The sequence below is a fragment of the Pyrus communis genome, chromosome 3, assembly GCF_963583255.1.
Source record: "Pyrus communis chromosome 3, drPyrComm1.1, whole genome shotgun sequence".
NCBI lineage: Eukaryota > Viridiplantae > Streptophyta > Magnoliopsida > Rosales > Rosaceae > Pyrus > Pyrus communis.
Window position 1 is genome coordinate 26655128 of NC_084805.1, and position 13721 is coordinate 26668848.

Below are 13721 nucleotides of genomic sequence, written 5' to 3' on the forward strand. Positions count from 1 at the left end.
AACAATTATTAATGGAATCATATCGTTTCCCACGTAATTTTAAACCGTCGGACAACGTAAAGTCGCCGCCCACTGTTTACACCCCAAATGACCAAAATACGCTCACAGGTTCCACGCAGGTTGCCTCAGGTGGGGAAAGTCAGTTTGGTCAGTCAAAAAACGTACAATGAGTATTTGAGGTCAGTCCAACGTCCAACTAGAAAGTGCAAGTGTCGCCCAAACACAAACCTTTGCAGTCTCTGTGCTCGGGCTTTGACTCAGTGTCATTCCTCATGGACTCTTCGCGAGTCGCGGAGAGATTTGACTCGCTCTGGTTCTTCGGCAACGTCTTCTCGTCCAAACCCATGTCGCCAATTGTTCAAAATCAGCAAACAGAGCCGCCGCCAGTGGCTGAAATGTCTATCCCAATGGGCCCCAAAGGTGACGAACCAGACACTGTGGAGCCAGGTTCCGTGCAGTTGGTGGTGGAATATTATGATTCTCAGAGTCAAAGGTCAACGGTGAAGGCAAAGAGGAGGAGGAGGAGGAGGAGGAAGAAGGGCCTGCAGACAAATAAGAGGAAGATTCTTGGAGAGCTTGAAATGTTGGGTTTCGATGATCGTGCGGAGGAGGTTAGTTATGGAAATTTTTGGTCATCTAACCGGACGGTGGATGGGAATTGTGGGTTTAACAATCAGAGGTTTGGAAAGTATCTGAGTGCAAATTATGGGATGCCTTCAAACAGTGATAAAATGGCTATGAAAGAGTATCTCAAGTCATGGGCTTACGCTGTTGCTTGCACTGTCATCGCTTACGATGTTGATCGATAACCATTTTGTTTTTAGCCTTTTAGGACGGTCTAATAGCACATTTTAACATTTATCCCGTATGTGACTGATTAAACTGTTTGATTTGGGCTTTCCTTTGACAATGTGTTGATTCTGATATGTGATTAAGGTTGTACTAATTTGATTCCAATTGCATTAAGAATTTTACTGTTGTTTCTGTCATTCTTTGATTAAAATAGACATTAGTTTTGTGTTAGTTTGTTGAGAGGTTCTTGTGTGAGACCATGGGACAAGTGAGCGGAGGCAAAAAGTGGGGCTGGGTGAACATGGAAAAATCAGAGAGGGCGGGGTAGGGAAACTCTTTTGTGTCTAGGTCCGCACGGAAGAAGATGAAAATACTCAATAGAAGAAATCCTGTGCGAGGACACTAAAGAACGAACGTTGTCAATATTGAATAAGATATGACTGATAATGAATTGATAACATGTGAAAAAGTTTTATTAGCGACGTTACACTATGGATGCCTGCTTACCAAGAAGAGATTTTTCAACGTGACCATCACACGAGGTGGTACATCACGTGTCCTTAAAAGGTTAACAACTTAAAAATTAAAATTTTCTACCATTTACATAAAAGCACATAATGTACTATCTGTGTTCCCATCACAACTAAAAATTTCTCCTTACCGAGGAACATAGTTGGCTTCTTCCTTGGAAATAGTCATAGTCAATCACAGTTTAACATGTGTGCAAATTTTCTATTCAACTAGGTCTTATTTTATCCCAACTGTTGTAATCAGCCTCCACATATGCATCAAATGAGTCGTCCATTTCTTGTGAAACGATGCTTTTTTAGCAAGGTAGCAACATTGGGAGTTAGATTCCTATTGGCCACAAGTTCAATGCCTGCCTAAGTTTTGGCTTATATAGGACTTAGAAGCAGAGAAGCACTTCTGGGAAACATCATACTAAAAATTCAAAGTAGCCAATACCCAGGGAAATTTCTGTTCAATAGGTCTTGTCAATTTTATGCAGGTACCTATTCAGTTCACGTGTGCTTACAAAATGAAAGGGTTCACATGCATAAAATGTTGTTGCAATTGAATATATTCGACTGCAGAAGATTTGTTCAAAACATGATTCTTTTTTCATGCTTATTTCATACTCGTGCCTTGTCACTAGCCCTCTCAACACGTTGATGAACTTTATTTCCCTCCCAATAGGATGATTATTCTGGTAATTTTATTTTTATAAGAAGTTTAAGAACAGAAGAAAAAAAATCGATTCAGCGGTTGGATTGATTTCTTGTACAACTCTTGCTTGCTATTTTTCACTGCAGGCTTAATGGACACAAATAATGGTGAGGCCAAGGAACAGTGTTTTAATCCTGCTTTTGTCCACTCAATAGCAGTTCCTGACATTGATATGTTAGACAAATCAGACAAGGTTTGCGTAGGGGTGATGGTGCAGTTGATGTGATTAATATAGAAGCTGAACTTGCACCCCTGAGGTCAAAAGGTTCTAAAAAACCTTAGAAAGGATCTCAATCAAGATCGAAAGATACTGATCTAGATCAAAACGGAAGGAAAAGGTTGCATTTGGATTACTCATGCAGCGGTCACACAGCTGCCGTCTCATGCGTGTAAGTAATAGACTTAAATGCAGTTCAAGGAAACTTCATTCACGTATTGACTAGTACATGTTATTCAGGGCATTTTCGTTATCTGGAGATAGAGGAAGATTGCCTTGGCAGGTCAACTGGCTCTGCACCACTCCGGCTGATACGGAAAACCTAGTTGTTTGTGATACAACGAAGGTGGTAAAGGTCTGTTCTGTTGCATGGATTAAAGCTGCACAATCAATGACTGGCAAACTCATTCCTGGATATATATCTGAAAACTTGTTCACTGTTTTGCATATTGTGCCTTGAAAGATGCAATCTTGAAAATGAGTTCATTATCATAGTAACGTAAAATGCTTAATATAAGAATGTGGAGAGGATTTTACAGGCATCAAAATGAGTTGGTGAAATTGAAGACATTGAACGCATTCAATTTTTATACCAATTTTTCACATGGGTAAATACAATAATGACATGACAGAATCTCTACTTTTCAAAGTACTTGGCTAATTCTTACACGTCTCACAATTAGAAAAGAGGAGGATGTACTTAAGGACCTTTACCCAATAAACCTGCAAGTTCAAGACCATGCAATGAATTAACTGTGAAATTGTCACCGAATTGGAAGTTGTATGTTTATATCCGATTTATAGTAATTTTGTTGAGAAATGATAGGGAGACTTGCGAAAGTGGAACTCTCTTTGCATTATATGTCCTCTTATATTTTTGACACAATGTTTTATAATGTTGATACGAGAATTGATGTTAAACTGTGAGATGACGAAAAGTTTATAGAGAGTCTCCTTAACATTTCTCAATTTTGTTTGGATGATGTTATCTACGCACTCAATAAAGAGTGTAAAAGATTAAAAAAAATGTGTGTAACACCACCTTTTTGTTTTTTTATCTCATCCAAAGTGGAGTAATGTTCCTAGCTGTGTGACAAAATTCAAATGTTTTTTTTTTTTTTGGAACAAATGATAATATTAACGCTGACTAGGTGCGGGAGTGGGTTAAGTCTTGCATAATAATGTGGTTCGAATGTTTGAAATAACACAAATTTGGACGCTTATGATTACTACAAGTACGAATTTAACTGCTAAATCCTTAAAGATTAGGAAAAGTAAAAACGCTAATTAATCTTATCTAAACTACGTATTAATAGAACTTGTTTGCCAACTAAAACTCTAATTACTACTTTATCACCCCTTATTAAAACTGAACAAAAATAAAAATATATAAACAATTTAGTAATTACGTAAACATAAGTTTTGCTGCTTTTTATCGCAAAACATCACAACCAAGTTAGTATAGCATGCTCTATTTAAGAATTAAAAATAAAATAAAAAATAAATAAAAAAACTGCTCAGCGTTATCCCAATTTTCATAATTGATTTTCTTAAAAATTAAAAAAACTAATCACACTACCTAATAAAAAAACAAAACAAAATGAATTGTTCACACAGTGTGTGTGTGTGGGCATTTGCTAGTGTTAATTACCAAAGCCATTTTATAAGGCATGCTTGTAGGGCCTTTATTTTGCAAAGTAAGGTAAAAGACACCCAACTCAGTCCATCCGAGGTTTTTGGTGGGAAAATATCAACAAGTCGACAGAGGTCGGTTGGTTCAAGGATGTAACTTGCCCAACCGAAACCTTCCTTAGACTTCCCGCAAAAATTTCAAATCTCATTCCTTCGGGCAAAAACAAAAGAAAAACAATACATAGCTTAAGCTTCCCACCTCTCTCTGCAAAAACAATGACACCAACACCCCAACTTACACACCCTTCCAACCACCACACTCCATCCACCTCTTCCTTCTCGCCATTAAAACCAGCAACAGGTCTCAGATTGGCAATTGGAGTGTGACCCCTTTTTCCAAGGATCATTTGGAATTTTGGGTTTCTCTGGTAATTGAGGAAAGGTTCGAATTTGTCCAAAATGATGCAGTCCGTGGCTCCTGTGTGCAATGTCTGCGGCGACCAGGTGGGGCTTGGTGCCAATGGGGAGGTTTTTGTGGCGTGCCACGAGTGTAATTTCCCCATTTGCAAGGCTTGTTTCGATGATGATGTCAAGGCCGGGCGTAAAGTTTGCTTGCAGTGTGGTATTCCCTATGACGGTATGTCTAGTTCTTGTATTTCTCTGATCTATGTATGTATTTTAAGATGCTTTGATATATGTCTCTACGTTTATTATTCGATTAGATTGGCACCGTTTTGTGATATTTGTACATGAAGTTATGTACCTTCAAGTTGTAGAAATAGTTTGGTTGATCACATTGGAACAACCTTCTAGGATAGTGATCAAGTTCCCACACTCTTGATGGTGGATTAAGATCAAACTTTTTCTCTCTTTGGCTGATTTAGGGAAGTTAATCTTGTGTGTCTGCAACTGCAAAGTTTGGTTCCTCTATGTGCTATTTGGATTTTTGAATTGAAACCCAAATGTGCATAGAGGTGAAAAATCGTTTTAAAATTGCATCCTTTTGAGTTTTCGGAAGAAGATTGAAAAATGGGCTCATTTTTTGGTCTTGATTGATAATTGTGATATCTATGTTTTATACGGGTTGTTACATAATCAAACTCGTGATTTTCATTCTCATGATTCGTAAGCTATATAGTTACTCTTAATTTCTTCAGATAACCCATTGGCGGAGTATGAAACAAAGGTGTCAGGCACTCGATCCACAATGGAAGCTCACCTGAATAATTCACAGGTACGAACGTGTATCTACAACGCTGTAATTTTTAAGTACTCTGACAGCTTGCTAATGTTTATACTTTATACCTGTTTCAGCAGGATACAGGAATTCATGCTAGGCATATCAGCAGTGTGTCTACGTTGGATAGTGGTGAGTCATAATTCTTTTCGTGAATGATTTTAGCCCCCTTGTCTCATTTGCACTAATTTACATTCTTTTCTGTTTGTCATCCTTGAAGAATTAAACGATGAATCTGGCAATCCGATTTGGAAGAATAGAGTGGAAAGTTGGAAGGATAAGAAGGATAAGAAGGATAAAAAGATCAAGAAGAAAAAGGATACACCTAAGGGGGAAAAAGAGGCTCAAATTCCACCTGAGAAGCAGATGACAGAGGAATAGTAAGTACATTCAAATCTTGGGTTTATATATAGGACACTACAAAACAAAAATGATAAAGCAGTTTCAAAACTATACGGTGCTAGTTTTTTTATTTAGGCTTCGTGTTTTTGATTCTTTTTCCATAACGCTGTTGTCTATGTCATGCAAAGGTTCAGGTGTTCATGAAAGGAAAATCTGTTGTTTTTGGCTTAAACAAGATGAGTTTTACTCGTATGCTGTTATTTCATATGGATAGTAATCCTGCGATTAGAAATATTAGATACAAAAGAGAAGAAAAAAGCATTCGCACTACTATGCATCTCTATGGGTTAGGTTGAGATAAAAATGTCTCACATAGGTATTGCGATCTTTACATATCGAAATATAAGTAGGTTTTACTCATGGTATTCAGTTTCCTATCTTTCGTATCAGTATCCTAACGATTCTTCATAAACACAGTTAATGAAATGGTTAAAAACATGTTAATATTTTGCGAAGTTTCGGAGTCTAATTTCAAAAGAAAGCAAAAGAACAAATATGCATGTATGAACTTGGATGTGTTCCGACTTCGGATCATATCCAATATGTAACATTTGATGCTTTATTTATTTTGAACTAGTGTGTTGATTATGGCATTCTTTGCAGTTCATCAGAGGCTGCGGAACCACTTTCAGCTGTCGTACCACTTCCATCTAACAGAATCACACCATACCGAACTGTTATAATTATGCGATTGATCATTCTCGCCCTTTTCTTCCATTATCGAGTAACAAATCCTGTTGATAGTGCTTACGGTCTATGGTTCACTTCGATCATATGTGAGATCTGGTTCGCTTTTTCTTGGGTGTTGGATCAGTTTCCTAAGTGGTCTCCAGTTAATCGGACTACATTTACTGACCAGTTATCTGCCAGGTATATATCTTCAACTGATTTTTCTTATGCTTTAACCTGGTTACCAAGGTAGGTTAACTGATGTTTTCCCATTGGATGTACATTGAATGGTTGTATAAACTTCCATGCCAGGTTTGAAAGAGAGGGTGAACCCTCTGAGCTTGCTGCTGTGGATTTCTTCGTGAGTACAGTTGATCCGTTGAAAGAACCACCCTTGATTACTGCCAATACTGTGCTTTCTATCCTTGCTGTAGACTACCCTGTGGACAAAGTTTCCTGCTATGTGTCTGATGATGGTGCTGCCATGCTTACATTTGAATCCCTTGCCGAAACATCTGAATTTGCAACAAAGTGGGTTCCTTTCTGCAAGAAATTTTCAATTGAACCACGTGCACCTGAGTTTTACTTCTCACAAAAGATTGACTACTTGAAGGATAAAGTGCAACCATCTTTTGTGAAGGAGCGCAGAGCGATGAAAGTAAGTACCTAATGGCCGAAGCTTCTTCTAATTGCAACTGAATACTCATGATAATATGATATCGAAATCAATTGGAAGCAATCGTACTAGTTGTTTGTCTAAATATCAAAAAGCTTTTGTTAATTATAACTACATAACTTTTTACAGAGAGATTACGAAGAGTTCAAAGTGCGAATGAATGCTTTAGTAGCAAAGGCTCAAAAAACACCAGAAGAAGGATGGACTATGCAAGATGGAACTCCATGGCCAGGAAATAACTCGCGTGACCATCCTGGGATGATCCAGGTAGACAGATCCCCTATGGTTTATTTAGTTCAATTTTTGAAAATGTTATACTTCTCTAACGAGCCCTATATTCTTTTATGATCTAAACAAAATCTGTCCAAGTCAAGTACAGATCAATTGAGCTATAAAATAACTGGAATATATGATTAAAAACTCTGTTCATCTGGGAAAACCATGATTTTAAAGTGACAGTAGTGATACCTTATATTTTGAAAAGCGTTTTGAAATGTAACGCCTCCTTTTACCCTTCTCAGGTGTTCCTTGGACATAGCGGTGCCTATGACATCGAGGGAAATGAACTTCCTCGATTGGTTTATGTCTCGAGAGAGAAGAGACCCGGCTACCCACATCACAAGAAAGCTGGTGCTGAAAATGCTTTGGTATATATACATGCTATAAGAGTGATAATACCCCATCCGTGTGCTCTAAAATTTCATTTTTAACTTGCTTGATTGGCTTGATACAGGTAAGAGTGTCTGCGGTTCTCACAAATGCCCCATACATCCTCAACCTTGACTGTGACCACTACGTTAACAACAGCCAGGCAATTCGTGAGGCAATGTGTTTCTTGATGGACCCTCAAGTCGGTCGAGAAGTATGCTATGTGCAGTTTCCTCAGAGGTTTGATGGTATTGATCGCAGTGATCGATATGCAAATCGCAACACAGTTTTCTTTGATGTGAGTTCAAAGCTATCATACATATCCCGACATTTTGACAGTAACCTTACATTTCCTGCACAATTGTAAATAACTATTCAAGTTTTGAAAATATACAACTCTCTAATTTCAGGTTAACATGAAAGGACTGGATGGCATTCAAGGTCCAGTATATGTGGGGACAGGATGTTGTTTCAACAGGCAAGCACTTTACGGCTACGGTCCTCCTACTATGCCCACCTTATCCAAGGCTGCTTCCTCATCCTCCTGCTCATGGTGTGGCTGCTGCTCTTGTTGCTGTCCCTCTAAGAAGCCCTCTAAAGATGTGTCAGAGGCTTATCGAGATGCAAAACAGGAGGAGCTTGATGCTGCTATTTTTAACCTTCGTGATATTGACAGTATGTCACTAGACCTTCATTGAAACTGGATTTAGACAAATGGCCTGCAGTTGGGCTTTCAGTATATAAAAGATATTGTGCTTTCTTATGCAGATTATGATGAGCTTGAGAGGTCAATGCTGATCTCTCAGACGAGCTTTGAGAAAACTTTTGGCTTATCATCTGTATTCATCGAATCTACGCTAATGGAGAATGGAGGAGTGGCCGAATCTTCCAACCCTTCAACATTGATCAAGGAGGCGATTCACGTCATTAGCTGTGGTTATGAAGAGAAGACTGCGTGGGGAAAAGAGGTGGGTACTATTCAACTTTTTGTAGAACTACTTGATCGGAATGTGAAGTTTTAGAAGCTTATTCATGAATTTTGGCTGCTACTCAGTAAGCAGTGTTCTTCTATTTAAATGATTTATATTCTTTTGTTTCCACAGATTGGTTGGATATATGGATCAATCACTGAGGATATCTTAACCGGTTTCAAGATGCATTGCCGCGGATGGAGGTCAATTTACTGCATGCCCTTGAGGCCTGCATTCAAAGGGTCAGCTCCCATTAACCTTTCTGATCGACTGCACCAAGTTCTTCGGTGGGCACTGGGTTCGGTGGAAATTTTCCTCAGTAGACATTGTCCTCTCTGGTACGGGTTTGCAGGAGGCCGCCTCAAATTGCTTCAGAGAATGGCATATATCAACACTATTGTTTACCCCTTCACATCCCTCCCTCTCGTCGCTTACTGCACACTCCCTGCAATATGCCTTCTCACAGGAAAATTCATCATCCCAACAGTAAGTTTTTTCTGCATTCATTGTCTTAGACTGACGTAATAAAACGCCTCCCGCGCTTGTGGAAAGGCTAACACATCAGTAGTTTTAAACTGTTGAATCGTTGAATGTGTTTCTTGATACCAAAGAAACTCGGTCACTGCATTTATCGAGTTAAGAATAATTCCTTTGATCTTTGATTCAGCTTACAAACCTGGCAAGTGCCCTGTTTCTTGGCCTCTTCATCTCCATCATTGCTACAAGTGTGCTTGAGTTGAGGTGGAGTGGAGTCCGCATTGAGGACTTATGGCGTAACGAGCAGTTCTGGGTGATCGGAGGTGTTTCAGCCCATCTCTTTGCCGTCTTCCAAGGTTTCTTAAAGATGTTGGCCGGAATTGACACCAACTTCACCGTCACAACCAAATCAGCTGAAGACACAGAATTCGGAGAGCTCTATCTGATCAAATGGACCACACTTTTGATTCCCCCAACTACACTCCTCATCATCAACATGGTTGGTGTTGTTGCAGGATTTTCGGACGCCCTTAACAAGGGATACGAAGCTTGGGGACCACTTTTCGGGAAGGTTTTCTTTGCCTTCTGGGTGATTCTTCATCTATATCCCTTCCTCAAAGGTCTCATGGGACGCCAAAACCGGACTCCAACCATCGTTGTTTTGTGGTCAGTGCTCTTGGCCTCTGTCTTCTCCCTTGTTTGGGTGAAGATAAATCCATTTGTGAGCAAAGTGGACAGCTCAACGCTTGCTCAAAGCTGCATTTCCATAGACTGCTGAGAAATCACGACAAAGTTTTCCACGATGTTGCATTCGTTATAGTTTGAATGCGAGGAAAAACTTGATTTCTGGGAATCACAAACGAGTTCTCCTCTCTTTGTAGTTTAGAAAGATTTGTAATGATTTTTGTTTCCTTTTCTTTTGGATTTTGACAATCAGTGTGTAAAGATTTAAGCTTTGCTGCCCTACAATATCAGTGTAAAAAGACGTTGTAATTGTAATGAATTGACACATATGCAAGGTACTTTGTCCATTGCATTTGTAAGTATTTCTTTTCTAAACTCCTTGACGATGTGGAGGAAAATTTTTGTTTGGCACTTTGACCACGTCATCTGCAGAGCAACTTTTACAAAATTAGAGGACGTTACATATTTTAGACATATAGTTACACTTAGTGCAAGATCTATCTTAATTAAGCAGCTCTATCGAAGTTTTCCTCCAAAGTTATTATGAACCTAGGGTACAGTTGCTCCACAAACTCACAATGGTGTGGACTGAGTAGGAGTTACTCGATCCCATAAACGTGCTGCGGCAGCCATACGAGCTATTTGGCCTCTGCCTTTTAATGGAAAACTAAATTTTTAAAAGGATATTGTCAGATTAATAAGCCATTTACTTACTGGTTACTATTTGATTAATTACTGCATTAACATGTTCTTGTATTTAAATTTTAACATGAGCACATTTGATGTATGATTTTGAGTTGTTTTTAAAATTTTTTGTTTGAAGGGTATTTCTAACCAATTATTTTTTGTGAAACTTGTGACACCAAAAATCATTGTTCAAAAGCCTGCCAGCTTTATATAGAGAGATTATATTCACACATCCTAAGTTACTTCTCCCACATCTTTTTAATTTTTTAATATTTTCTACACACCACTGGTACTTGGTAAATAAATATTAAAAAATTAAAAGAATGTGGAAGAAGTAATTTGGGATGTATGAATATAATATCCCCTTTATATATTAGATTTACATACTCAACCGGGTTATACTTTTCATCCAAGCAACCACTCTTATTTTTCATAATTATTGTTGCAAAAAGAATAAAAGTGAAGAAAGTTGGTAGATTATTATTATTTTCTTTGCCTACAAGGGTGTTAGTGGCTGCTGGTTTAAGTTCTCATTTCAATGTTCTCGAGAAGGGATTTTTCATCATACTCGAAACATAAACATATATTATATGCAAGTAAAAAGGCATATGGCATATCAATTTAAGTTTCAAATACACTGAAAAATCTCTCGCTTCCAACCTCTTTCAATTTTTTTTCTTTTTATAAAACCCAAGTTCTTCCATTAGTACACACACTTAATTCCTCACACAAATACACACTCCCACTCTTCCCCATCACACAAGATCTCTCTCTCTCTAAAATGGAACCACCACCGTTGCTTCTCACTCTACTTCTCCACCTCCTCCTCTCCACCACCGCCCTCTCAGCCACAGCACCACTCCCCCCAACCCCATCTCCCACCTCCTCCCCCACCCCACCAAACTACACCACCTCACCATCCGCACCATCTTCAAGCACACTCGACCCTAAGCAACTCAGAGCCCTCCAATCCCTCAACATTCCCACCTCCAAAGACCCCTGCACAAACCCCTCCATCCTCCCCCAAAACACCACCGGCTGCGACTCCTCCAAGCCCTTCCGCCACCTCCTTTCCCTCCGCCTCGTCAACTGCTCCGACGACGTCGCCCTCTCCTTCACCGCCCTCAAATCCCTCTCCACACTCCAGTCCCTCCAGTTCCTCAACTGCCCCATTGCTCCAATCCGCTTCCCCGCCGACCTTGTCGCTTCCCTCCACTCCTTCACCTGCATCAACTCCCTCCGCCGCCTCACCGGCGTCTGGCTCGCCCGCCTCCAAAACCTCACCGATCTCACCGTCTCCAACGTCCAAGTCAATGCCTCCGGACCCTTCGTCATCCTCGGAAACTTGAAGAAGCTCAGGTCAGTCACCATCTCCCACGCCAATTTAACCGGCAGCATTCCGAAACACATGAATTTAAACCTTACCCACATCGATTTTTCCGGCAATAAACTTCGGGGGAAGATACCCAGTTCCCTCACACTCCTCGAAAACCTCGAAACCTTAAACCTTTCCTCCAATTCCATCAATGGCGAAATACCCACTTCGTTCGGGAACCTGATTTCGCTAAAGAACGTGTCTTTGTCCTCAAATTCTTTATCCGGCGCCATCCCGGAGTCGATTTCAGCAATCCCGGACTTAGTTCATCTCGATCTGAGCTCGAATCAGCTCAACGGAACAATCCCGAAATTCCTCTCCGACATGAAGGGCTTGAAGCACTTAAATCTCGCAAACAACGAGTTTCACGGGGTCGTGCCGTTCAATGCGTCGTTCATTAGCAGACTACAAGTGTTCAAGATTAGCGGGAACAGCAACCTCTGCTACAACAACTCTGTTCTGTCGTCGAAACTAAAGCTGGGGATTTCTCCCTGCGACAAACATGGACTGCCCTTGTCGCCGCCTACGGCGAAAGGCGATGATTCGTCGGCGGATGGCAGCACTAATTCGGACTATGACGACAGTGATGAGGATGATCAGAAGAAGGATCGACAACATGGGCCAAATAAGGTTGTTCTTGGTGTGGCCATTGCGCTTTCTTCTCTTGTCTTCCTCGTTATTTTCTTGGTTCTTCTCTCGAAATGCTGTCGTTGAGAGTTGATCAAGCTTGAAACTGCACTTTGTTGATTTAATTTTAGGGACATATCTTCCGCATACATTGTTTCTCCTTCTGCGAGGCTCCTCTGTTTCTCTCTGGATTTTCATTTGATTTAGTCAATCCAACGGTCGGCTACTATATTTTGTATGTAATCTTCCTTCCTTCAGCCACAAGCATTTACTTATTCTCACTTTTTATTAAATTTATACACAAAGTTTTGAAAACTAAAAAAATATGAAAGTTGATAATTAGTTTATTACTTACACGTTAAACATATTTATTCTTATTGGTGACACATCATTTAATTTGCAAATTTAGTTTCCTTAACATTACCCTTTCATTAATTCCGCTTTCTCTAAGTTTCATTTCTTCTTTTGGTTGTATATATTCGTAGCACATTCATTAATGATAAATTTGGATTTGATTTGATTGAATGTACTTTTGTTTTGGTAAAATTGGGTCCTTATATGCCTCTTTTGGAATTCAAATAATGGTGGCAGTGCAATGTGGGTTCGGGTAGTTGGCCAAAATAATGACCACGAAAAGTGGTTCACTGAAAAAGTATGGACAACAACTTCTTAAAGCAAAAAAAGGAAAGTCTTGGGTTCAATATTTTGTAAGTTGTGAATCTGCTTGATTGTGATCACGGGTATGGTATAATTCTCAAATAACCTCCTATGAGCCCGAAAGGAGTGGATAACTGTGGTTGTCCCCCTTAAAAAATAAAAAAAATAAAAATAAAAGTTGGCCATAATAGTATACCACTCCCCCAAAAATCAAATACAAATTCCAAATTAGAATGAATGAGGGTTGGCTTGGGACAACATGTTTTCAAAAAAATGTTTTCTTTTTATTTTTTTTTTTAAAGCATAGTAATCATTGCCTATTTAATGAAATTTTTAAATGATAAGTATACTCCCACATAGTTTACAAAATTACAATCATTGCCTTTGCATTATTCTCTTTAACAATTATTATATCACAATAAATACTATATCATTTTTAGTTATTTAATATATTCACAACAATTTATATAACAGTTTACCAAACAATTAAACATTATATTTTTCTAGGAAAACTAACGAAAAGTTCAAAAAAAAAACTTTAATTTTAATGAAAAATAATAAATAAAAGTATAGTGAATAGTACCAGGAAAAAGTAAAAATGTGGTTTTTCATTAAAAGTAAACAGTATCATGAGTGTTTCATTAAAACTCTTTTTTTTTTTTTTTTTTTTGGTTAAAAGCCCTTTTATAAAAAAAAAAATATATATATATATACACACACACACACCAAACTGTCAATAACTT

General features: G+C 38.8%; 2 protein-coding genes across 2 annotated transcripts; both read left to right on the top strand.

Moving 5' to 3' along the window:
• The first annotated feature begins 4386 nt into the window (after positions 1-4386).
• On the top strand, positions 4387-9950 carry LOC137729332 (cellulose synthase A catalytic subunit 8 [UDP-forming]-like). The gene is made up of 13 exons (XM_068468252.1): positions 4387-4505; positions 5026-5102; positions 5183-5237; positions 5326-5485; positions 6111-6377; positions 6489-6834; positions 6982-7119; positions 7374-7499; positions 7586-7798; positions 7911-8175; positions 8269-8468; positions 8604-8957; positions 9139-9950. Exons 2-13 carry the CDS (start codon positions 5076-5078, stop codon positions 9724-9726), a joined length of 2739 nt encoding a protein of 912 aa, XP_068324353.1. The 5' UTR covers positions 4387-4505; positions 5026-5075; the 3' UTR covers positions 9727-9950.
• Positions 9951-11100: 1150 nt separating this feature from the next.
• On the top strand, positions 11101-12450 carry LOC137727491 (receptor-like protein 51). The gene has a single exon (XM_068466343.1). The coding sequence runs from the start codon at positions 11101-11103 to the stop codon at positions 12406-12408; it is 1308 nt and encodes a 435-aa protein (XP_068322444.1). The 3' UTR covers positions 12409-12450.
• Positions 12451-13721: the final 1271 nt, after the last annotated feature.

Bases quoted from the DNA above. Each gene is read 5' to 3' on its own strand.
- LOC137727491 (XM_068466343.1), top strand. From the start codon at position 11,101: ATGGAACCACCACCGTTGCTTCTCACTCTACTTCTCCACCTCCTCCTC.
- LOC137729332 (XM_068468252.1), top strand. From the start codon at position 5,076: ATGGAAGCTCACCTGAATAATTCACAG. The intron at 5,486-6,110 runs GTAAGTACATTC...CATTCTTTGCAG, and splicing joins AAGCAGATGACAGAGGAATA to TTCATCAGAGGCTGCGGAAC. The intron at 8,176-8,268 runs GTATGTCACTAG...TTTCTTATGCAG, and splicing joins TAACCTTCGTGATATTGACA to ATTATGATGAGCTTGAGAGG.